At 38.7% G+C, this 27,037-nt stretch overlaps 1 protein-coding gene across 1 annotated transcript in view; it reads left to right on the forward strand.

Annotated features, from left to right (window-relative positions):
• Positions 1-27,037, forward strand: part of LOC150074871 (intermembrane lipid transfer protein VPS13D-like) — a gene marked incomplete at its 5' end in the record, with an annotated part of 233,196 nt that overhangs the window by 89,304 nt on the left and 116,855 nt on the right. Inside the window, one exon of the mRNA XM_090389446.1 lies at positions 12,052-12,248. Coding sequence (XP_090245572.1) covers positions 12,052-12,248 — 197 coding nt within the window. The remainder of the gene's footprint in view (positions 1-12,051; positions 12,249-27,037) is intronic.

Genomic DNA, 27,037 nt, shown 5'->3' on the forward strand with positions numbered 1-27,037 from the left:
GCCCCCAAAACCTCTCTCAGGCTTCTTGATTCCATTCAGAAGAGGGCAGTTAGGTTAATTAATGATTCATCTCTAACAGAGTCTCCCCACTCTCTGTCTCATAGATGTACTCATTCTGCTGCATGCTTCTTCTATAGGTATTTCCATGGGCACTGTTCTTCTGAATTGGCTTCTATAATTCCCGCTCTCTCTCTTTAAAAACAGTCCGAACACTTGCTGTCACCAGCCAACATCCATTTACTGTCCAATTTCAAACTCACAGAACCAACTTTTCATCTTCCTCGTTTAATCATTCAACTGCCATTTTCTGGAACATCCTTTGTATTTATTTCCTGAAAATGACAGTCTACAGAAGTTCAAATCCAATGTCAACAAATATCTTCTCTCATCTTCTCAACTTCCAACCCAAGCACGGTACTGAGTACTATAGGTTCTATTACCTCTCGTGTTTGGGGTTTACACACACACACACACACACACACACACACACACACACACACACACACACACACACACACACACACACACACACACACACCAGATGGTTATAAAATAACTTTTCCTATTTGGGAGACCCTAGTGTCAAAACTGTTAGAGATAGTGCTATGAAAATTGGTGGGTATGTCATATAGGGTATGGGGAAGCGATTTGTAGAAGAAAAAAAGTTAGTGTCAATTTCCGCCTCAGGGGAGAAATTGGCATTGTAAACATGAGATGGAATACTTAACTTAGGATTAGATTTTAATATCATAACTTAGAAATCTACATATATTGTTCTGTGTGATTTCCTTCACTTGAGATGACATTCTGAAAACAGAGGACTGTGTGTGACTCGGTTTTGCATAGCATCTCATTGGGGATGTTGGCTACATACTTTTTAATGCTTGCTTTCTCGACAAGCATCTTTATGCTGCCATGGTAAACTGTGTCTTTCAGGTATTCTCATAGTGAGAAATCACAGATAGTGAGACCTGGTAATTGGCTGGCCTGAACTGTGGAAAGTCTCTAGAAATGATGCAAACATTTCCGCATGTTGAACAGAGCAGTTCCTTCACTTGTTGACCAGTGTGGCGTGGGGCACCATCTTAAATGAACACTATGGTCTCCAAGCATTTCTTGCAGAGAGTGAATAATGTGATCTCTTAGAAGAACGCAGTAACGTACACTTTATGGGGCCATGAGATGTAGTCTTCAAAGAAAAATGGGCTGATTATAAACTCTGCTGTGAATCCACACCATACTGTAATTTATGGACTTTGAAGTGGTCTTTCGTGCTTAGCAGATGGATGAGAATTTCTCCATATTCGGCAGTTTTGTGCATTTACAACCCCATGAAGAGTGAAATGTGCCTCATCAGTCCACAAGATAATTTGAGCCCATGTATCATCAAGTTCCATATGAGCCAGAAATCGTAGAGCAAAGTTTATTCGTTGTAGCTGGTCACAAGACTTCAGTTCTTGTTCTACATGAATCTTGTAAGGGTACCAGCGTAAAATTATTTGAAGCGCTTTATGTACAGTAGACCAAGAAAGGTTCAAGTCTCTTGACAAACCTCTGGCAGGCACTACTGACTGGTAGTGTTTTTAATTCTGACCATTGCTGCTGCAGCCGCCACTTCATCCACTACCTCTCTTCTGATACATGGTCATCCACTGCCTGGAATTACACCTAACTCCCTGGTCACTTCAAATTTCTTTATTAGTTTTCGAAGCTCCACTGACAAGGTCAAAGGTCCTTTATGCAATGTTTCCGATATTCACGCAGTGCTGCATTAGCATTACTATTATTCTGGTATAACAGTTTTACTCAAAGACCACTTCCTTTTTTGTAAGAGCCATAATGCCATTATTGATGGTAGCACTGACCTTTCTGCTTTTATCTAACAGGATGTCATTTGCATAAGCAGCATATCTTGAAGTAAATGACAACTTTTACATATTTGCAGTGCTGTTTTTCCCTGGTGGCAGAAATTTGAACTGAGTTTTTTTTTTCTTCTACAAATCGCTTCCTCCTACTCTAAATAACTTACCCACTGATGTACATACTGTTGACTCTAACCGTTTTGACACTAGGGTCCCCTAAATAGGGAAACTGATTTTATAACCACCCGGTATGTATATACACTGGATGCGAAAAAATTTTATTTTGTTGCCACGGGTTCCCCTGTCAGCTCGGTCACAGCAAACATCGTGATGGAGGAGTTAGAGGGACGTGCGTTTACACACGCACCAGATCACATCGCCTTTTGGTGTCGCTATGTAGACGATGTGTTCGTAGTCATCCCTAGAGACTCAGGTCAGCGACTCCTAACCCACCTCAACTCACTATCGCCTTTCATAAAATTCACGATTGAGCTGGAGTCGAACGACTCTATACCATACCTAGATACACTTGTCCGGCGCAAAGACACGTGCTTGAAGACGACAGTTTATCGTAAGCCTATGTGTGCTGACCAATTTACCAACTTCCGGTCAGCACACGCATGGGGCCACCTCCTCTCCACTGCCCGAACCTTGCTAACTCGCGCCTGGACACACTCCAGCTCCGCAGATGAAAGACGCAAAGAGGTCACCAGAGTCAAAGTAGACCTTACGAGGTGTGGCTACCCTACCGACGTCCTTGACAGGTGTGATCTACAAGCACGCGACAACGTGACGACCAACAGCAACGCCAACAGTGACGAGTCATCCACGAGGGCATTCATCCCATACTACCCCAACCTGTCACAACAGATTGGTAGAATCCTAAAATCACATGGGATAAAGTGCATCCAACTTCCAGGCAAGAAACTGCGTTCTCTCATTTCCAACGTAAAAGCACCTGTCCCCACCCTTCTACAGAGCAGTGTGGTCTATCGCATCTCTTGCCGTGACTGCACGAGTTGCTACTTTGGAGAGACTGGACGTCGACTCGAGAAACGCCTCTCAGAACATAAAAGGGTGATCCGTTTGGCAGATGTGGAACACTCAGCTATCGCCGAGCATGTCTGGACAACCCACCACGACATCGACCCACACCGCGATGTCGTGGTTGTGGACAGGTCCCACCATTACCTAAGGCGTACCTGGTTGGAATCGTTAAATATAAAATGCTCGGATACCGCTTTGAACAGGAACAGTGGTTGTCAAGTTAATCCCATCACAGAGTCAGTAATTCTATCCATAGACCAACGCTGGCCACGTCACCACCATACGTCACAGCCACAAACATCAACAAACAATTAACCACGCGCCTCACGCACCATCCTGGCAGTGCATCTCTATTCCAACTGCCATTCAAGTATTTTAATCCGATGAAGGCTGCCATCCAGCCGAAAGCTTATTTATGTATTGTAATTTAATGCTCTGTGCAACAAAATACAATTTTTTCGCATTATGAATCCGGAACACGTAGGCCTCTTTTATTATATACACTGGAGTTCAAAGAAAGTGCATCACCTAGGAATTTCACATTTCTAATCCTTTTTCGCGATAGTATGTTACACTAATGACTAGCATCACAAATAGAAATATAAACAAATGATATTAATAGGTTAAAGCAAAGGTAAGTAATATTTGACAGGTGCTCTAAAAATATTCCAAAATGAGCATTTGCAACCTTTATACAATAGTTTTGGTAAACATGACAATTATGGTTTAAATGTTATCAGAAGCCCTCAGTTTGCTTCAGTTTATCATTTTAAATGGAAAACAAAATGAAAAATTCAACAGGTGCAAACTAATATTTAGTTGAACCACCTCTGGTCCTGATGACAGCAGCACACCATTGCAGCATTGGGAAGGTCAATTCCTGAAGATAATCAACTGATAGTTCGTGATTCCAAACACGAATTATGGCTTTCTGAAGTTCACGAAGGGTCTTTGGTTTCTGGCGACTGCAGATTCCACACGATTCCAACAGTTCTCTATAGGATTCAGGTCTGTGCTATTTCTTGGTCAGCTAAGAGTTGTAATGGGCCATTCTTTCCAACCATTTTTTCATAACAAATGTAAACACATTACTGTTGAACCTCTAATGCAGAAATGAAGCTAAAGTAACTACAGAAGTGCCTACTTACACTTTTCGCCAATAACAAAGAGCAGAGTCGTCCTGAAAGATGCAGTTACTTGGCAGGTTAAAATGGTCTCTAATGGTTGGCAGCAATTTGCCTTCCAATGTAGCCAGGTATCCATTGTCATTTATGGAACATTTTATAAACTGCAGGTGACCTACTCTGAGATATGAAATGCACCCCCATATCATTTGGGCTGGTAGGGAATTTCACTGTAGACCCCATACAGTATGAATGGTATTCTTCACCATGTCTACGGCGAATCATTTGTCTCCCATCAGAGCCATGCAAGTTGAAGTTCTTCTCATCCAAGAAAATAATTGACTTCCACTACTCGGGGGTCCATTTGACATGCTCCTTTCACCAAATTAATCCGGCCTTTTACATTTTTTGTGTGATGAGGGGCTTCTTCTTAGCATGATGGGCTACAAGTCCATATTTGAAGTGGCATCTTCTGACTGTTTCTGCACTTTCTTCCACTCCTGTATGTTCTTCCCATTCTCTTTTGAGCTCAGACGAAGAAGCTTTGCGGTTTTTAAGGCATAAGTGCTTCAAAATGCGATCCTGTTTTGGCGTAGACTCGTTGTCCAGTTCCTTTTCCTATCAGCAGAACCAGTATTCTTGAGTTTGGAAAGAAATCTACTCACTGTTGACTGATTACAAGACATTCTATAAGCAATATAATGGGAAGAACATCCTTCCTCACATAAAGCAACAATAGCACTCTTTCTTCATGGTGTCAACTGCACGTAACTTGCCATCCTGACACAAGTAAGGAATGACTAACTCTTGAAGAGCGTGCTTATATAGCTGAAAGTAACAGCTGAAGCAATATTACGTCATCACCTATGTGTGTCAATCTTATCTGATGCAATCTGTAAGAAATATTGCCATATACTTACGTTATTCGGACGACAATTACAATTTTAAGGGGTGATGCACTTTCTTTGAACACCAGTGTATATATACACTATGCAGCCACTTTATTAGATACACCTATCTAGTAGCGTGTTGAGCCTCCTTTAGCCTTCAAAACAGCCTGCATTTGTCTAGGCATGGATTGAACAAGGTACTGAAAACGTTGTGCAGGAATGGAGTACTATTCAGACATGAGTGTGTCACGCAGTTCCTTGAGATTCAATGGAGGTGTAGGCCTGCAGAGAACAGCCCTTTCCAGCTCAGCCCAAAGATGTTCAATAGGATTAAGATTCAAGGAATTGAGCGGGCCACTGCAGCAAAGAAAAGTCATTGTCGTGTTCCTGGAACCATTCCATAGTGATTCGGGCTTTGTGTACTGGCGCATTATCCTGCTGGAAGTAACCATCTGACTGAGGATAAACTGTCAACATGAATGGATGCACTTCGTCATCAACGATGTTTAGGTACGATGTGAAATTCAGTCGCGATATTTTGTTTTCTACGCACCAAGGTTGTATTTTCACATGATGTGCAACATGTTGGCCCATCTGTTTGCTTGCACAATTCTAGCCATCCCCTTCTGACCGCTCTCATCAACAAGCGATTTTCTTCCACAGGAGTGCCATTGAGAGAATGGCACTCCTGTGGAAGAAAATCGCAGGAGTGCCATTGAGAGAATGTTTTCTGTTTATTGCACCATTCTCGATACACCCTTGAAACTGTGGTGCTTGAAAAGTTTAGGAGAACTGCCATTTCAGAGATGTTTTGTCCAGCATGTCTTGTACCTACTACCATGCCACATTCGAACTCCATTAGATCACTTCTTTTCTCCATTCTTGCTACAGTTTTGTGCGCTTAACTGATGCTAGAAAGTTGTTCTGCTGCATTTATATCCAGAACTGTGGTCATGTGACTTGCAACATTGTTGGAAAAAACCATTTGTGTGTACAGCAGGGGTGTACCTAATAAAGTGGTAGCACAGTGTATATATATATATATATATTTTTTTTTTTGTTTTTGTTTTTTTTTTTCTCTCTTTTATTTGTTTGTTTTGTGTAACTGTTGTGTGGTGTAGTCACAGGCTACTGTATGGCATTTTTATTAACAGGAGACAAAATTAGATAAGATATTAGGGTAAAAATAGACAATCCTGTCCTCTGGACCTGAATAACTCAGAGTGCTAAGATAAATACTAGGAAAAAAAAATGAAAATTATGTGAATGAAGACTATAAAATACACATTTGTCTTGTCTGAGATTGTAATTTCCCACACATCCATTGACATCCCTAGATTAGCATTAGCATGGGTACATGATGCAAGAAAGCAAACTTATATAGCCACAGCCAAAAAAAAAAAAAAAAAAAAAAAAAAAACACACACACACACATGCCATTCTCATTTCAGTCATCTACCCGCTCCAAATGTTTGTTTAGTTCTGCTTTGAATCTGTATAAGCTATAAACTGCTACAACAACAGATGGAAGTTTGTTCCAGCAATCAACCAACCACTGGTTAAAGGCAAACTTCCACACATCTATCCTACGACTGTGTTTCCTCAATTTGAATTTATGCCCTCTCAGGCAATTACTTTGAGCAAGAGGAAGAATCCCATCAGCATTGAGCATGCTCAAACCATTCCAGGCTTTATACACCTTAATCAGATCACCTCGCATGTGCCTAGACTCCAGACACTGTAATTTGCAAAACTTAAGCCTTTCTTCGTAAGAGCAACCCTTTGTTCTGTTCATCAATCTCGTTATCCTATTCATTGTAACAGCTCTACGGCCTCCAGACCTGTATACAGTACTCAAGGTGTGGCCTGATCATTGCCTTATAAAAGGGGATAATCACCTCCTTATCCCTGCTAGAAAAATTCCTGTATATCATTGACAAGAAACCATGAGCTACTCTTGCAGACCATCTGCATTACTCAGAAAACTTTATATCTGCCTGTACAATTATCCCCAGGTCTATTTCATTTTCCACTACCCTGAGTGTAATACCACCCAGTTGGTACATTTCTCTGGGATTAATGCTTCCCATATGCAGTACTTGTCATTTGCCAATGTTAAACTTCAGTTGCCACCTCTCAGCGCATCTACTCAACTTTTCTAGATCCTGTTGCAGCAGTGTACTGTAATTGGTGTCATTAACAACCCTGCCGACCTTTGTATCGTCTGCAAACTTGGACATTAAGCCTGAAATACCATCATCAGTATCATTAGTGAATGCAGAAAACAACAATGGACCCAAAACTGAACCCTGGGGGACTCCACTAATAACATTAATCCATGAAGAGCAGGGTCCCTTGGTTACCCCTCTCTTTCTTCTCCCCCCTCAACCATCCCTTTACCCATTGCAGCAATTTGCATCCAATGCCACGCTGCTCTCATTTTGCAGCAGTCTTCCATATGCAACAGTATCAAAAACCTTTCTAAGATCCAAATATATGATATCAAAATTATTCTTTGCATCTAGATCCTTTTTTGACTACATCATAGTATCCAATCAAATTGGTCATAAAAGACTTCCCCTTAACAAATCCATGCTGTGTCTTAACTATTACTGCAGTCTTGTCTAGTTGATCCTGCAATGCTTCTTTAAACAGTGCCTCCATTAATTTCCCTGGAACAGGTGTGTAATTACCTGTCTTCCCCTGTGACCTCTTTTGTGAATTGGGATCACATTTGCACATTTCCATGCCGTGGGCACTTCCCCTGAGTCCAAGGAAGCTCTCATAATTACGACTGAGTGTTTTCTTACTTACTTTGCTGCCTCTTTTAATATAACTGGATAAATCCCATCCACCCCAGGCACATTTCTTGTTTGTCTTCAAAAATTTCTCCTCCATTTTACTCTCAGTTATTTCAAGATTATCTAGCGTACTACTAGAGTTTTATACACTTCTGGCATTCCCATCCCTGAATAACTCCTCATGCATGAATGTAGCTGCAAAATATTCATTTAGTTTGTTAAGCTACCTGAGCAGGATCATCAGCAGTTGAACCATTGATATCAAGTGGACCAATCTGATTCATCCCCTTCTTTCTAGAGTTTACATAAGTAAAGAACTCTTTGCTGTTTTTCTTTGCGTCATTTGTCAAAGATTTCTCGTAATTTGCCTCTGCCTGACTAACCTCTGTTGTGACTTGGGTACAGACCAGCTTATATCTATCATAGGCTTCTGTGTCACGTGTTAATTTGTATGTATCCCATGCATTTTTCTTCTCTGCCACATGTCTAATTAGTTCATCTGACATCCATTTAGGCCTAAATCTTGAACAATATTTCTTATTTGGTATGGAAATCCTAGTAGCTTCCAAGATTATTTCTTTGAATGCTTCCCATTTTGAATTTGCTGTTGGTAACATCATCAGTTGGTCTCACCATATAGAATTTAAATACTGTCTCAGACCACCGTAATCACCTTTACGAAAGCAAAAACCCTTCCCTTTACCCAGATGGTAGTTACCCCTTTGTGTAAATCCCACCAGCACATTGTGATCACTGCCACCTAGTGGTTCCTTTAGCTGCAGATTCTTAATTCTTGGTACAAGATTATTAATGGTTCAAGATACTTAATACAAGATTCTTAATACAACATCTTAATGGATGTAGTAGTTAGGCTGATTATGAAAAGGCTGTATGTCTTTTGAAGCTGTAAGTTGGTAATTAAAGTTAATTTAAAAAAATACGATTATATTCCCACTGTTTTATTTATTAATATTATGTTATATAGGATAAATGAATTATTATAAATCCCATGTAACTGACTTAAATATTGGAAATAGCATCTCTTCAAAATGCAGCATTATTTCAGTAATATATATTGAGTGATTACTTCCATGCTATTATACTAATTTTACCATTTGTTATTCACTTGGAGAGGTCCTATTTCGAGTCTAATAATGGATTGGAGGAATTTCTAAAAGTGTTTTCAGTAGGGTCTACAGTTATCCAGTCTTAGGCAGAGGGAATAGCCCAATTCCCCAAGTTTTTTGTGTTTATGAATCTACAAAACCTGCAAATTAGTTCATGATGCACATCAATAAAAATAGTATAAAATGGTGCAATATGGCCTAAGTCCAAAATTTATCCAACATTTCATGAAGAATAGGACCTTTTAGGTTACAGAGTAATTACAGTTGCTATCGAAATCACAGAAACAAAAGGATGAGTTCATTAAGGATGCATCTTTAATGCCAGGCTGTTCACCATAAAATTAAACAGTATCATAAATCAACTGCCACCTACAATACTACATGGCATACTTTGTGTAGACTCCTTCATTATCTCTTATTAAGAACAGAATATCAGAATAGAAGAACAAATACATGCACTATTAACAATATCATTAAAATTTGTCGAACTCATTTTAGATCACAAACTGACCTACATGGCAATTGTGAAAAATTATTGCACGAAATCTAAGTATTCTTAAAAGTCTGACTGTATGGGGAGTACAACATTACACCTTATTCTAGCACTGTAAACCACTAGGAAAGTTCAAAGTAGATTATGGAGCAACAGTCTATGACAGCATGTAAAGGGGCCTAAGATGAATCATCATAAGATGAATTATACCTGAATCATCAGTAAAGCTTTTAATTCTGTTGTACATTTTGGAAGACTATTGTACAAATTGGAGCAGTATGGCATTAAGGGCAATTTGCTGATATGGATAAAAGGATGGTTGAGTGAAAGAAGACAGAGAGTGGTAATCAATTGGCACTGCTCTTCATGGACTCGAGGAAGAGCGTGGACTGCTCCAGGGTTCGGTGTTTAGCCTATTGTTGTTTTGTATATTTATTACTATTATTATTTCTCACCATATAGTGCAAGGAAGCCTGAGGCTTATGATGCACCAGCCAAAAAAATTTTTTCTGAGTTACCCTGTGAGAGAGAGAGAGAGAGAGAGAGAGAGAGAGAGAGAGAGAGAATCAGAAGTAGAAGGGAATCACCAAGAAAGAGAAGAATGATCAATGATATTAATGATGGTATATCAGTCTTAATGTCCAAGTTTTCAGATAATAGAAAGGTTGGCAGGGTTATTAATGACTGTAATTGCAGTATGCTGTTGCAACGGCATCTAGAAAAGTTGGGCAGATGGGGGGTTGAGAAGTGGCAACTGAAGTTTAACATTGACAAATGCAAAGTACTACGTATGGGGGTAGCAGTAACCCCACAGAAACATACCAACTGTGTGGTACTACACTCAGGGTGGTACAGAATGAAAAAGACTTGGGGGGGTGATTGTGTAGTCAGATATGAAGTTCCAAGCAGTGCAGACATGCTGCTGCAGCAGGTTATGGGGTCTTGTCATTGATATATATCGGAATTTTTCTAGTATGGAAAAGGTGATTATCCCTTTGTATAAGGCAGTGTTCAGGCCACACTTTGAGTACTGCATACAGGTCTGGAGGCCTGCCTCATTTTAGGAAGGATGTAGAGCTGCAAGAATGAATACAGAGAAGGGCAGCATCATTGATGAGGGGAACAAAGGGGTCCTGTTCCCAAGTTAGGTTTAAGTTCTGCAAATTGCGGCATCTAGGGGCTAGGCACTTGCAAGGTTACCTGTTTGAGGTATATAAGGCCTTGAACGGTTTGAGCTGGCTCAGTGCTGTTGGGATTTTTCCTCTTATCAAATTAAAAACCTGAGAAGGCTTAAATTCAAATTGAGGAAAAACAGTGTTGTAGAATAGATATGTGGAAATTTGTCATTAGTCAGCAGGTAGTTGATTGCTGGGACAAACTTCCATCTGTCATTGTGGAAGTTGATAGCTTATCTGTTTACCTCCCCTCCTCCCCTTGGCAGATATTTGTATGGTAGTTTTGTCACTGCCTTGTAACATGAGAAGTGGAACAAGTTTATTCACTCAAGTGTTTAGCAGAGAATCTGAGCTTCGGTTGAAAATATTTTATACTCAAAAACATGTCCAAATTTCCTTTCTTGTGCAGGTTGGTGTTTTAGCTCATTAAGTTGTTAGGTGATATTGACAAAGGCTAAATCCCTTAACCAGTACTGGTCAGATAACTTACCATTAAATTTCCTGTGAGGAAAATCCAGATTTCATGGGAAAGTACAGAAAACCATTAGAGTAAGTTCTGTTTACTTCCACTGTATTTTTCTGCAGTGTAATACATCCTCATACTGTCCTTTAGTTTCGAATAAAAATGCTAGAATTGTTTATGATTTAGTGCAGATTTTTTAATTAAATTTACATTTGATACAACAATATCCATTACACATTGTTCCCAATTCATGCTTTACATTAAATTGAATTTGTTGTTCTTCCGAAGTTAATTCAAATTTAGTGAAACCCAGTAGATGGCATCAGGTCCAAATTGCATGAAATATCACTATAAATGCAGATGAAACCAACCCAAATAAGGTGACCAATAATAAACAAAAAATAAATAAAATAGTCTGATCATTGCATTCCATCTGTTTGTAAGGCCACAAGGCTAGCATTCGCTAGTGAATCACTGAATTTTGAATAGTAAGCAAACCATTGCATCGTCAACCTGACAGCTATGCTAATTCACCTGCCAAGGCAATAGCTTTGAATACTGGGTTCCTTATGCAGTGAAAAATTATAGTATAACACAGTATAACACTCCCATTGCAACACCAAACCTGTGACATAGAGTAACAATTAAATAAGAATAGGCCCAAAAGAAATTGAACTGTAGATATATAGAAGTAATTGGCATTTTTGTAAGTTTATGTTATTTGGTATTCTTTATTAATTGGCATTTTTTAAAAAAGTATTTCAGGAGTGCATTCCTTTGGCAGAACCTTTTATCTTGATTTATTTTTTGCTGTAGTTATATAATGTGGTTTACTTTTAGTTTGCCACTTATTTGGCCTGTCATATTTTTATTTTATATTCTGATTATACATAGTTATATATTACTATTAGTGGAATATATTAGTGTATGATATTATTAATTGTTATGCCTATTTTTATAAATCTTGTTGGCAATATTATATAGTTTTGTGTGAGTTGTAGAAATATGTTAATTCATTACACATTCACTTCTGTAACAGTTTTTAATATTTAATTTGGTTTTATTTTAGGACTACTTTCAGCCCGCAGAAGAATTCCCTCAAAAATTAAAGAAAGTAATGATTATCCAAGTACACCACCCCCATCCCCTTCTGGACATCATTTATCATATTCAGGGTATTCATATGCAGCACAAGATATGTTAGTAAATATTAATATTTTGCTCATAGGGAAACAGTCTCCAAAATTCATCTCAAAATACAATTCAGTGAGTATATTATTTGAACTGTATTACAAAAAAATTGATATTAATATAAAATAGTTTCCTGTTCAGAAAAACTTGTTCTTTTCCAAACACTGAAAACTGATCTTCTATTGTTATAGTACAAGGTCGTTCGAATGGTGTGCAACATATAATATACTTGGTGTCCCAAAAGTAGTGGACCCATTTTAGATTGAGATATTTCTTAAACTATAGTGATCAATCTTTTATTTTTGTTGCAAAATTGGAGTTTTAATAGGATTAGGTGGAATAACGAAGAATGCACTGCCATTATCTTAGCATTGTGAAATCTCGATGTGCATACAGGTGAAAATTTAATGTTCACAAATCTCCTTCAAAATGTGATAAAACTGTGTTGACCAGTTTCTTGCTTGTGGAAATGTAGGCAACAAACCATGCTCTGGACATCCATGATCTTTATGTAATAAAGAAGAATTGAAGCAGCCTGTAGGTCATTGTTATACAGTCCACAGAGATCAATATGAGGTCAGTCTCAAGAAATTTCCATAACTAGATCATCTTTGCACAGAATTTTTACGAAGTACATACACTCATATCCTTACAAGATTAGCTAGAAAAAGCAAAACTATGAGAGGTGTATTATGGCCACAGAAGCCAATGCACAAACAACTAGCAAATAGCAACAACCACCTTACAAGATTCAATTCGTGCAGCAATTATTGCCTACCAACCATTCAAAAAGGGTACAGTTTGAAAATGAATTCCTGGCTCCTAACAGAAGGACCAGATTTTTTCAAAAAACTTTTGATGAATGATAAGGCACACTTCCACTTAAGTGTGTTTGTAAACAAACAAAACTGTTGTTTTTGGGCACAAGAACAAATTTTTAAATTGTTGAAGGAAATACTGTTACTGGTGAATAGTAGTGCTAAATGCTAATAACTTTTCTGCAGCCATTGGTGGATAATGAAAACAGGGAGGAAACATAGTTCTAGCAAGATGGAGTAACAAGTCACACATCCAAAGAAACGATGGCATTGTTTTGAGAAATGTTCCAAGATCATTTGATATTACAATTTGGAAACATTTAGCCTCTAAGATTTCCTAATCTCACAGTCCCAGAATATTTCCTCTAGGGCTTTCTCAAGGAATGAGTGTACTTTAACAAACTGAAAATAATTATGGCTCTCAAGGAAAAATAATTCAGAAAATAATTTAGGAACTGTCAGTAGAACGTCTTGAGAAAGTGATGGCAAGTGTAGTGCCCTTCGTACTACAGTACAGATATCAAAGACGCAGGCATCTGCCTAATGTAATATTTCATACATAAATCTCCAAAATGTGTACTGTCAATAAACATAGTAAAATTTGTCTTGTATCATACCATGTTCTTTCACAATCTTTAAAACAAATAGCTGTATTAGTGTTAGGACACCCTATATTTTCACTGTAATTTCAGTTTTTTCCTGAATGCAAGCTTGAATTATTTCATAGCAAACATATTTGATATTTCTGTTTTGCTATTGGTTTTTAAGTTTTTCAGTGTAACATTTTTAGTGTTTATTTCGTCTTTTTTCATGTAAACCCAAGAAAAAAAAAATAATAATAAAATAAAATAAAAAATAAAAATTGCTGTCACTCTTACAGTGGAGTATTCTTCATTTTTTACTCAATTTGACCTTTCTTCATCTCCCTGCCTTAAAATAGTTGTAATCAGGGGCGAGTTATCCAATAGGCAAAAAAGACATATGCCTAGATCAGAGGGGGGGGGCAATATCACTGTTTGAAAAACTCATTGCTGTTTTTTACTAATAATTTTCAGTGATATTTATCAGAAACTGACTTTCTACCTGAAAGTCGATGAACTTGAAGATTAATTTGAAAATTAGCTTTCTTCAAAAATGGTTTTACTGATTTTGATGAAATTTTATATTATGTTCTTACTTAAATAGTTGAGTTAATTGAAACTGTAAAGACTGCTTGTATGGAACCAGTGCCCTTTACAGCTTTATGCATAAGGGTGTTCCCACATAGAATGCAGGTGACTGCTTATCTGGAACTAGCAGCGAAATGCAGGTAAAGCTTCTCACAGGCTATGATAATAGTTGAAAGTGGAGGATAGAAATCATTTTTGCATACGAATTTGAAAACCTTCAAATAAATATTCGGATTTACAACATTAGCATTGGCACATGATTCAAGAAAGCAAGCTTATTCACTCGCTCCAAATGTTTGTCCAGTTCTACCTTGAACTTCTACGATGACAGATGGAAGTTTCTTCCAGCAATCAACCACCAGCTGGATAAAGGCAAACTTCCGCACATCTATCCTACAATTGTCTTTCCTCAATTTGAATTTATGCCCTCTCAGGCGATTATTCTGAGCAAGAGGAAGAATCCCATCAGCATTGAGCACGCTCAAACTATTCAAAGCTTTATACACCTTAATCAGATCGCCTCGCAGGTTCCAAGTCTGCAGACACTGTAATTTGCGAAATTTAAGCCTTTCTTCATAAGAGCACCCCTTTGTTCCATTCACTAATCTTGTTGCCCTTCTTTGTACTCGTTCAAACAGCTCTATATCCTTCTTAAAACAAGGCCTCCAGACCTGTATATAGTACTCAAGGTGTGGCCTGATCATTGCCTTATAAAAGGGGATAATCACCTCCTTAACCCTGCTAGAAAAATTCCTGTATGTCATTGACAAAACACCATGAGCTACTCTTGCAAACGATCTGCACTGCTCAGAAAACTTCATATCTGCACAATTACCCCCAGATCCTTTTCTCTGTCTACCACTGTTAGCACAGTTGATATGTTACTCAGGGGGTACTGCTTCCCATATGCAGTACTTTTCATTTGCCAATGTTAAACTTCAGTTGCACCTCTCAGCCCATCTGCTCAACTTTTCTAGATCCTGTTGCAGCAGCATACTGTCATTGGTGTCATTAACAACCTGCCAGCTTTCGTATTGTCTGCAAACTTGGACATTAAGCCTGATATACCATCATCAATATCATTAATGAATATAGAAAAGAACATTGGACCCAACTCTGAACCCTGGGGGGCTCCACTAATAACATTAGTCTACGAATAGCAGTGTCCATTGATTACCACTCTCTGTCTTCTTCCACTCAAACATCCTTTTGTCTATACCAGCAATTTGCCTCCAATGCCGCACTGCTCCAATTTGTGCAGCAGTTTCTTCCATGTGCAACGGTTTCAAAAGCCGTTCTAAGATCCAAATATATGATATCAAAATTATCCTTTGAATCCAGTTCCTTTGTGACTACATCATAGTGTCCAATCAAATTGGTCATACAAGACTTCTCCTTAAGAAATCCATGCTGTGTCTGAACTATTACTGTAGTGTTGTCTAGGTAATCCTGAAATGCTTCTTTAACCAGTGCCTCCATTAATTTCCCTGGAACAGAAGTTAAACTGACATGTCTGTAATTACCTGTGTCTCCCTTTGATCTTCCTTGTGAATTGGGTCACATTTGCACATTTCCATTCCATGGGCACCTCCCCTGAGTCCAAGGAAGCTCTCATAATTATGGCTAAATGTTTGCTTACTTCCTTTGCTGCCTCCTTTAATATAACTGGATAGATTCCATCAACACCAGGTGCCTTTCTTATGTTTATCTTCAACAGTTTCTCCTCTACTTTACTCTCAGTTATTACAAGATTATCTAGCTTACTGCCAGAGTTTTATACACCTCTGGCATTCCCTTTCTTGAATAACTATTCATGTGTGAATGTAGATGCAAAATATTCATTTAGCTTGTTAGCTACATGAGCAGGATCATCAACAGTTGAACCATTGATATCTGGTTGCCTCTCGTTCCTCTCGTCTTGGTAATGTGCGAGTGACCAACCCACATGTTCCAGTCAAATCTGGAAAGTTAAAATCCACCATTATAAGACATTCTGTGATTTACTGGCCGACTCTATTTCTCTGCACAATTGCTCATTGTACTCATCAGAATCATTAGGCTTGTAATACACACCTACTCTCATTTTTCCTTTCCCAGTGCTTATGTCACACCAAACAGACTCAACATTGCATTGTACACCAATATCAATTGGATGCACTTCCTTAGATTTTGTTTCTCAACTAACAGCATAACCTTTTTGTCCTGTCTATTCTTTCTATTCACGTACACCCCAAATTCCAGTTCTGCACTGCTTATGCTGTACATCTTTACTGCACATGCTGGAAATCTTTTAAAATCATTGTCATTATATTTAGTGGCAGACAAAAAAAACTGCATCACCTTAAAAAAAGTACCATTTGTAGTTAAACATAAGATATTGTTTGATTACAGTCATTTTGTTCATCGCAAAGCAAAGGTATTGCATCAGCTTTCTATAAATATGTCGTTGGAAGGGTATATGTGTTCATTAGTATCTTGTTTTGTGGAGGTAAGCATGGTTCCTTAAGTTCAGTTGAAACCAAGTTAAAGAAAGTGTAGTTGTTGCTCTATAGCTCCCAGGAAGGGCTTTCTATGCGTGCTATCATTGATAAAATAGCAGTCACCAGTATCCTGGGTGCTGAAATTAAAACGTGAAACCGGTGATGTGAAGAGAAGACCTGGATCAGGCCGTAAGAGAGTGACTACGCCTTCCCGAGATTGAATTTTGAAACTCTGTAATCACTATGCTAGTGCTCCTGATCTAATGCTGGACTTTGAGATGGTGTTGAAACAAGTGCACCAACTATCCAAAGACGCTTTCAGAATGTGGTCTTGCATGCCTATCGGCTCAAGAAGAAGCCTTTGTTTACTCAACAAATGAGGAAGAAGTGACTTTCTTCGGCTAAAACGCATCTTTCATGGACAAAAAGAGCAATGGGACACTGTCATCTTTTCTGATGAATCGATATTCAACCTACAGAAAAAAAAAAAAAAAAAAATTATGATATTAGGGTCCCCTGTAAATGATTACATCTATTGTGACTTGATTACTAAACTAGTCTGTAATCAAGTCACAAAGGAGGTTAGGCAGATTACGAGAAATCTTTGGCAAAGAATGCAAAGAAAAACCGCAAAGAGTTCTTTACTTATGTAAACTCTAGAAGGAAAGAGATAAATCAGATTGGACCATTTAACATAGATGGGTTGACTATTGATGATCATGCTCAGGTAGCTGATAAACTGAATGAGTATTTTGCTGGACGAAAAAACCTTGCTATCTATGCCTGAGACTGACTAACTCAGCCACGGAGTGAAAAAAGCCCACTAAAGTTCCTTGCATCATCGATGGAATTCAAACCCAGGGCTTTTCCACCCGGTGTCGGGTGGATGGTGACTATACCACTGTGCTACCTGCATGGCTCAGATGCATGGGAAGTGGTATACGAGAAGATAAAAATCGGAGGCATACCATCCTGACTGCGTAACACCGACTGTAAAGTTCCACGCTGGTCAGATGGTCTGGAGATGCATAACAAGCTAAGGGGTGGGGCGAATTATGTTTATTAATGGAACGGTGAATGCAGAAATCTGAACTGCTATCTTAAGGAGTGCTTAAAATCCATTATTAAGGACCACCACAGAGAAGCCCAAAACGGCATTTTTCAACAGGACTCTGCACCTTGCCACACATAAAAATTGGTAAGTTTTATGCTATTTAGATTTAATGATTTAGATCTTATGCCAATATTTTCCCTCCTTTTTCTCCCTTGAGGTTCAGTCATACCTCAGAAATGCTGGAATTACAGTGTTAGACTGGCCCGGCAACAGTGCAGGTTTGAACCCTATTGAAAATTGCAGGTACACAATGTCATCTAAAATTGGTCAGAAGAAGCCAACAAGTAAGATTCAGCTGCAGAATAGCATTGTAATGGGATGGTACCATGAAATTGGGCAACCGTATATCCAGAAGTTGATTAACTCTATGCCAGATCGTTGCAAGGCTGTAATTGCAGCTTGAGGAGGAACATCAAAATATTGAGGACTTATTTTGCTGATTTACACTACATGATACTATTAGGTTAACTTGTTATTTTAGTTTGTACATGTAAATGCAATAAAATGAACGTTTTGTTGTCATGGTTGCCATTTGCATGATTTCTCATATTTCCATTAATTATGCATTTTACCCTTTGGGAAGATATTTATGGCAATTAGGTATATAAACTAGTCTGTAATCAAGTCACAAAGGAAGTTAGGCAGGTGAAGGCAGATTATGAGAAATCTTTGGCAAAGAATGCAAAGAAAACCGCAAAGAGTTCTTTACTTATGTAAACTCTAGAACAGGCCTGGGCAAACTTTTTGGCTGAAGAGCCACATTATTCAAAAAGAAGGCAGGCCGCACGTAAAATACTATTTTTAGATATATATTATTTGTTATCATGAAGAAGAAATATAACATTAAAAAAAATTATTCTCAAACAACCAAGAATTTAATGAGATGAATGGAACTGTTTTACATCTTTTAACATTTTTTTTAAATTTTGGGTGTTAATTTTGTAGTTGAGATTCTTAAAACTGCTTGTAAATGTTCATCGTTGATGCTTGATCGTAAAGAATTTTTATTTAGATTCATGATGGAAAATGTTTGTTCACATATGTAAGTTGATCCAAAAATCAACATTTTTCGGGTATTGTAAAATTTACAGATTTCCTCATGGTGGTAAAATTCCCTTAAATCGGTATCACACTGCAGATCTATAATCTGAAGTTGTGGTTCACTCGGTGCACTATCAATTTCTATTGAAAATGGGTCGCACACAAAAATGGTTTGGCAAAATGGTATTGCCAAACTTGTCTCAATTTTTCGGAAGTTGCCAAATCTTCGTAAAAAGTCGTCATTCAAAGCGTTGATAATTTCACAATATTTTTCAAATTTACTTTCTGGAATCTTCAGCAACTTCATGGTTGGAAAATGGTCTACCTTGTTAATCAATAAATATCGAAGGAACAAGAGTTTTAATTGAAATCCATTCAAACTTTTTACCATATCATGGGCATATAAATTTTTCCCTTGTAACATGGTGTTGAAAGTATCTAAGTGTGTCACGATGTTCAGGGTAAAGGCAAATTCACAAATACAGTTATTATCAGTTAACTCTGGAGAAGTCCATAATATTTTTCAGTTTTAAAAAGAGAATGATGTCATCTTTAAGATCCCACACTTGCCGAAGAACTTTTCCTAAGCTAAGCCATCGAATTTGGCTATGATAAGGAATATCTGTTTACTCGGATTCAATATTTTGAAGAAAATTAACGAATTATCTGTGTTTCAGGCCCCTCAATCATATTAAATTTACTAGTTTAATAATACAAGACGTGACCTGTTCAACTTTTAACACATTTTTACATAATACTTGTTGATGTATAATACAATGAATTATAATTATAATTTAATTATAATCAGGATAATTTTCACAAATTTTATCCTGAATTTTCTTTAATGCTCCAACATTTTTACCTGTCAAACTTGGTGCTCCGTCAGTTGTTACGCTTACCATTTTGTTCCATTGTAAATTATATTTTGTTAAGCATTTTTCAACTTTTTCAAATATATCAGCTCCCGTTGTTTGATCTTTTAAGAGATTCCATTGAAAGAAGCTCTTCAATAATTTCAAAATTAGAGGTACATCCACGTTTGAAAATTAATAACTGCAGTATTCTTTTGGTTGTTACTTTTGTTGAGAGCTATTGAGTACCATGTTATGGATTCTAATACTGATAATAATTGCTCATTCAAATTTGTATCGATACATTCAATTCTTCTTACTATGGTTCGCTGTGATAAACTTATATTCTCAAATTTAATGTCAGGACACATAATTCCACAAGCTTCAGTGATACATTCTTTAATATAGTCTCCATCAGATAAAGGCTTGTTGCTTTTTGCAATTATATGAGAAATAACAAAACTTGCCTCTACAGTAGCTTCTTGTTCCTTAGTTAGCTGCGTAAACACATTTTGTTTTCTTGATAAATTTTGAATCAATCCATAAGCAGTTTTCTTTCTCATTTTCGGAGTTAAATTGGCACCATATTCGGAATGTTCAGTATAAGGTATGTTCGTGTCAAACGGCACCTGGAATTTCTCCCAAATCCGCGTGTGTTTTGCTGTATCGAGGACAGTACACTGTCAAGCCAGAGACTTGAAAGTGTGTGGGCCGTATATGTGCAGTGTGATATGTTGTGCCCATTGTTTGACCGGCTTATTGGCAGCCAGGCCCCAAGTGGGGCCTGACGTTTCCCATACCCACCCACGTGGAGGCTAGCATGTCTTTTAATATTGTACTCTTTCAACACTGAGACACTCTCCCGGCAGATGAGACAAATAGTCTTGTTATTTATGTTAGCAAAAAAATATTTTGTGTTCCACTCTTCATTGCAGACACGATACCATTGTTGATTTTTTCGTTTTTTATTCATTTTTAAAAGGGCTTAAATATTATTTTTATCGCTACTGGCACCAGGATGATAACCGAAGATAACGCAAAAAAACTAACTGCGGGATAACCATCAGAGAAAACAGATTGGAACTGCGGCCAGTCAGCAGTCCTATCCTATTACTCCGGCACTGCAGCAAAGCTGTTGTCGTCATCACCGGTTGTCTGTTACCGTAGTTTCGAGCGATTAGTTTATAATTGCAAATTATACTGTTATAAAAGCGCCCATTGCCTCACTCCAGTTTGAGCACAATTTCAAATTCTGTCTCAATTTGAACAATATGGAGATGATAAAACAATTTACAAGTCAACAAATTCTATAATGTATTACATATACAAATTTATTTTTCAAAAAGGCATCGCAAAAGGCATAAAATAAGTAAACTTTTTTCGAAAATACAATTAAAGCTCGCGGGCCGCACAAAAATGTGCAGAGGGCCGCATGCGGCCCAAAGGCCATAGTTTGCCATAGAAGGAAAGGGATGAATCAGAATGGACCGTTTAACCTAGATGGGTTCACTATTGATGATCGTGCTCAGGTAGCTGATAAACTGAATGAGTATTTTGCATCTACATTCACACATGAGGAGTTATTCAATGAGGAGAGTGCCAGAAGTTTATCAAATGCTAACAGGGCGCTAAGTGATTTTGTAATAAGTGAGAGCAAATTGGAGGAGAAATTGTTGAAATTAAACATAAGGAAGGTATTTGGGGTGGACAGGATCTATCCAGTTATTTTAAAGGAGGCAGCAAACAACTAAGCAAACCCTTAGCCATAATTAAGAGAGCTTCCTTTGCCTCGGGAGGTCCCTATGGACTGGAGGTGTGCAAATCACCAATTCACAAAGGGGGTTCAAAAGGTGACACAAGTAACTACAGATCTGTTAGTTTAGCTGTGTTCTGGGGAAAATAATGGAATTGCTGGTTAAAGAAGCATTGCAGGATCATCTAGACAAGACTGCAGTAATAGGTAAGACACAGCATGGGTTTGTTAAAGGGAGGTTTTGTCTGACTAATTTGATTGTATACTACGTTAACAAGGTTACAAGGTTAGTGTTTAATAAGGGATGCTCTTACGAAGAAAGGCTTAAGTTTTGCAAGTTACAGTGTCTGGAGACTAGGCACCGGCGAGGTGATCTGATAGAGGTGTACAAGGCCTTGAATGGTTTCAGCATGCTCAATGCTGATGGGATACTGCCTCTTGCTCAGAATAATCACCTGAGAGGGCATAGATTCAAATTGAGGAGGGATGGATGTAGAATAGATGTGCTGAAATTTGCCTTTAGCCGGCGGGTAGTTGGTTGGTGCAACAGACTTCCATCCCTTGTTGTGGAAGTTGATAGCCTAAATAAATTTAAGGCTCAGCTGGACAGGTATTTCGAACGAACGGAGGGGTGAAGTGGAAGGTTTTTTTTTTTTTTTTGGCTGATGCTGCATAAGCTTGCTTTCTTGCATCATATGCCTCTACTAATGCTATGATGTGGTCGCAAAGGAATTGAATGCCAAAAATAATTTTGATATCATATACTTGGATTTCAGGAAAGCTTTTGATACTGTTGCACATGGAAGACTGCTGTACAAATTGGAGAGCTATGGCATTAAGGGTCAGCTGCTACAATGGATAAAGGGATGGTTGAGTGGGAGACGACAGAATGGTAATCAGTGGACACTGCTCTTTGTGGACAAATGTTATTAGTGGAGTTCCCTATGGTTTTGTGTTGTTTTGTTTATTTATCAATGATATTGATGAAGGTATATCAGGTTTAATGTCCAAGTTTGCAGATGATACAAAGGTTGGCAGGGTTGTTAATGACAGTAAAAACATTACGCTACTCCAATTGAATCTAGATAAGTTGGGCAAATGGGCTGAAAATTGTCAATTGAAGTTTAACATTGACAAGTTTAACAAGTACTGCACATGGGTTGCAATAACCGAAGAGAAATGAACCAAGTGTGTGGTACTGCACTTAGGGAAGTGGAAAGTGAAAAAGACCTGGGGTAATTGTGCAGTCAAATATGAGGTTTGCTGAGCAGTGCAGAGGGGCTGCCAGCGCATGTCAGAAGCTTGTCAATGATATATAGGAATTTTTCTAGCAGGGACAGGAATGTGATTATCCCGTTGTACAAGGCAGTGGTCAGGCCACACCTAGAGTACTGTTTACGGGTCTGGAGGCTTCATTTTCGGAAGGATATAGTGTTGCTGGAACGAGTACAAAAAAGGTAACAAGATTTGTGAGGGGAACAAAAGGATGCTCTTACCAAGAAAGGCTTAAGTTCTGCAATTTGCAGTGCCTCCAGAGTAGGCACCTGCAAGGTGAATCTGATTGAGGTGTATAAGGCCTTGAATGGGTTGAGCAAGCTGATGGGATTCTTCCTCTTGCTCAGATTAAGAACCTGAGGGGGCATAGATTCAAATTGAGGAAAGACAGTTGTAGAATAGATGTGCAGAAATTTGCCTTTAGCCAGCGAGTTGTTGATTGGTGGAACAGACTTCCATCTTTTGTTGTGGAAGTTGATAGCCTAAATAAATTTAAGGCAGAGCTGGACAGGCATTTGAATGAATGGAGTGGTGAAATGGGATTTTTTTTTTTTTTTTGGCTGATGCTGCATAAGCTTGCTTTCTTACATCGTTTGTTGTTGTTTTGATTTTTAGGAGCATTAGCAACTAAGGCCATATTGCTCTGGAATATGCGGTGGTCATTCCCCGACATTTCCGCATCCTCCATATTTGGTGGAGACGGGCTCGAACCGCGGTCTAATCAAGAAGCGTGTGCTACGCACTGCTGCTCCTTCCCACCTGGCTACGGTGGCGCCTTACATCGTATGCCTCTACTAATGCTAATATGAGGTGGAGTCTTTTATTGGCTTTCTTTCACAGAGATATATACACCTTCTAACACATGAATTTTGAACATTTCTGCAACCCACAGTGCACTGCAAAACACATTTGCAAAATTCACAAGTGATGCAGTTTTTTTGCCTACCACAGTAATTTAATAAATATTTATTCAGATGACATTGACAATAATGTGTAAGAATGTTCCATTTTTTATTACACATAAAACACATAAACCTCAAAAAACATCTATTGTTAACATCTCTTCACAATCTTTCACCTCCATCGAACTTGCAAGTCTTGAATATGTTTAATTTTGCCATCAGTGATAATAAGGGTATGTCTGCCAGGGGCAAAGGTTGATGACGTTGTAGAGCGAATATCATCTTTTAAGGGCACAAAAGGTGATATAGTTGTACATGTTGGCACTAATGATATTAAGAGTAGGAGACCGGCAGAATTACTTAACAAGTACAGGTCACTGTTGAACAAAAGCCGAGAATTAGGGTTGAATTTGAAAGTGTCTGCAATTCTGCCCAGACACGATAGGAGGGAGTATATGTTGAGAGCCTTGTCGATCAATTCGGCCCTGGAAAGATTGTGCAAGGCTAAAGGGGTAGAATTTTTTTCAGCCTGGACTGTACTTGTTAACAGGAGAGATTGCTTCTACAGGGATGGGATACACTTAAATAGAAAGGGTGCAAGAATATTTGCTGATGCTATCGAGGCAGTGTTAGGTGGGTCGGAAAACTGCTAGCTTGGGGGGAGACAAAGACCAATAGATTGACAGTAGCCACTGGCAGAGGTGAAAGAGATTCTTGCACTGCTTCTATTAGAATGAGCAGAAGCCTGAAAAACAAGATGCATGATATTTCAGAGACTGCTGGGAGCCATTGTGGTACAAGTAAACACATGGGTTGTGTTAAGGTAGCTAAGAATAGAAACAGGTGCAGGTATACTTGCGTGTATACCAATGCTAGGAGTTTAGTAAATAAATTTGATGAATTTGAGGTATTGCTCAAAACGTCAAAGGGAGATATTGTTGGGATATCAGAGACGTGGTGTCACACAGATATAAGGGATGCAGAACTGGAATTTGGGGAGTACAACGTCTACAGAAAGGATAGACAGGATAGGAAGGGGGGAGGGGTTATGCTATTAGTTAAGAAACACATAAAAACCAAGGAAGTGAAGCCAGTCGACATCGCTGGACAGTGCAGTGTTGAGTCAGTTTGGTGTGACATAAGCATTGGGAGATCAAAATTGAGAGTAGGAGTGTGCTATAGGCCTAATGACTCTGATGAGTATAATAAGGAACTGTACAGGGAAATAGAGTGGGCCAGTAAATCAGAGAGTCTTATAATGGGAGATTTTAATTTCCCAGATATTGACTGGAATTTGGGGGCTGGTCACTCACACACTAGCAGGGCTTTTGGGGATTTATTGGATGATTGTTTTCTACATCAGCATGTTCGGGAGGCAACTAGAGGCAGTAATACTCTTGATTTGATTATCAGCAGTGATTCTTCATGCATTAATAATCTGCAGATAAATGAACCACTAGGTGGCAGTGATCACAATGTGCTGAAGTGGGATTTACTCAAAGAGGTAACTACCATTAGTGGTAAAGGGAAGGGTTATTGCTTCCATAAAGGCGACTACGATGGACTGAGACAGTATTTAAATTCTATGCAGTAGGACTGATGATGTTACCAATAGCAAATTCAAAATGGGAAGCATTCAAAGAATTAATCGTGGAAGCTACTAGGCTTTACATACCAACTAAGAAATATTGTTCAAGGTTTAGGCCAAAATGGATGTCAGATGAACAAATGAGGCATATGGCAGAGAAGAAAAATGCATGGGATACTTACAAATTAACACATGACACAGAAGCCTATGATAGATACAAGTTGATATGCAACCAAGTTACAAAGGAGGTTAGGCAGGCGAAGGCAGATTACGAGAAATCCTTGGCAAGGGATGCAACGAAAAACAGCAAAGAGTTATTTACTTATGTAAACTCTAGAAGGAAGGGGACGAATCAGATTGGTCCACTTGATATTGATGGGTCAACTGTTGATGACCCTGCTCAGGTAGCTAACAAACTAAATGAATATTTTGCATCGACATTCACACATGAGGAGTTATTCAGCGAGGGGAATGCCAGAGGTGTATTCAACTCTACCAGTAAGCTACAGAATCTTGAAATAACTGGGAGTAAAGTGGAGGAGAAACTGTTGAGGATAAACACAAGAAAGGCACCCGGGGTGGATGGGATCTATCCAGTTATATTAAAGGAGGCAGCAAAGGAAGTAAGCAAACCCTTAGCCATAATTATGAGAGCTTCCTTGGACTCAGGGGAGGTACCCATAGACTGGAAATGTGCAAATGTGACCCCAATTCACAAAGGAGGATCAAAGGCTGACACAAGTAATTATAGACCTGTGAGCTTAACTTCTGTTCCAGGAAAGTTAATGGAGGCACTGGTTAAAGAAGCACTGCAGGATCATTTAGAGAAGATTTCAGTTATAGCTCGGACACAGCATGGTTTTGTTAAGGGGAAGTCTTGCCTGACCAATTTGATTGGATATTATGATGCAGTCACAAAAGAACTGGATGCAGGGAATAGCTTTATATACTTGGATCTTAGAAAGGCTTTTGATACTGTTGCACATGGAAGACTGCTACACAAATTGGAGCAGTGTGGCATTGGAGGCAAATTGCTGCTATGGATAAAGGGGTGGTTGAGGGGGAGAAGACAGAGAGTGGTAATCAATGGACACTGCTCATCGTGGACTAATGTTATTAGTGGAGTCCCTCAGGACTCAGTGTTGGGTCCATTATTGTTTTCTGTATTTATAAATGATATTGATGATGGTATATCAAGCTTAATGTCCAAGTTTGCAGACGATACAAAGGTTGGCAGGGTTGTCAAGGACACTACTGACACTATGCTGCTGCAACAGGATCTGGAAAGGTTGAGCAGATGGGCTGAGAGGTGGCAAATGAAGTTTAACATTGACAAATGTAAAGTACTACACATGGGAAACAGCAACCCCAGAGCAATGTATCAACTCTGTGGTACTATACTGACAGTGGTAGAGAATGAAAGGGACTTGGGGGTGGTTGTGCAGGCAGATATGAAGTTCTCTGACCAGTGCAGACGGGCTGCAAGAGTAGCTCATGGAGTATTGTGAATGATATATAGGAATTTTTCCAGCAGGGATAAGGAGGTGATTATTCCCTTGTATGAGGCAATGGTCAGGCCACACCTAGAGTACTGTATACAGGTCTGGAGGCCTCATTTCAAGAAGGATGTAGAGCTGCTGGAACGAGTACAGAGAAGGGCAACAAGATTAGTGAATGGAACAAAGGGGTGCTCTTACGAAGAAAGGCTTAAGTTTTGCAAATTACAGGTGTCTGGAGACTAGGCACCAGCGAGGTGATCTGATAGAGGTGTATAAAGCCTTGAATGGTTTGAGCATGCTCAATGCTGATGGGATTCTTCCTCTAGCTCAGAATAATCACCTGAGAGGGCATAAATTCAAATTGAGGAAGAACA

This window comes from Mastigoproctus giganteus, unplaced genomic scaffold (assembly GCF_048544385.1).
Source record: "Mastigoproctus giganteus isolate SK-2022 unplaced genomic scaffold, ASM4854438v1 scaffold_23, whole genome shotgun sequence".
NCBI classification, from domain to species: domain Eukaryota; kingdom Metazoa; phylum Arthropoda; class Arachnida; order Uropygi; family Thelyphonidae; genus Mastigoproctus; species Mastigoproctus giganteus.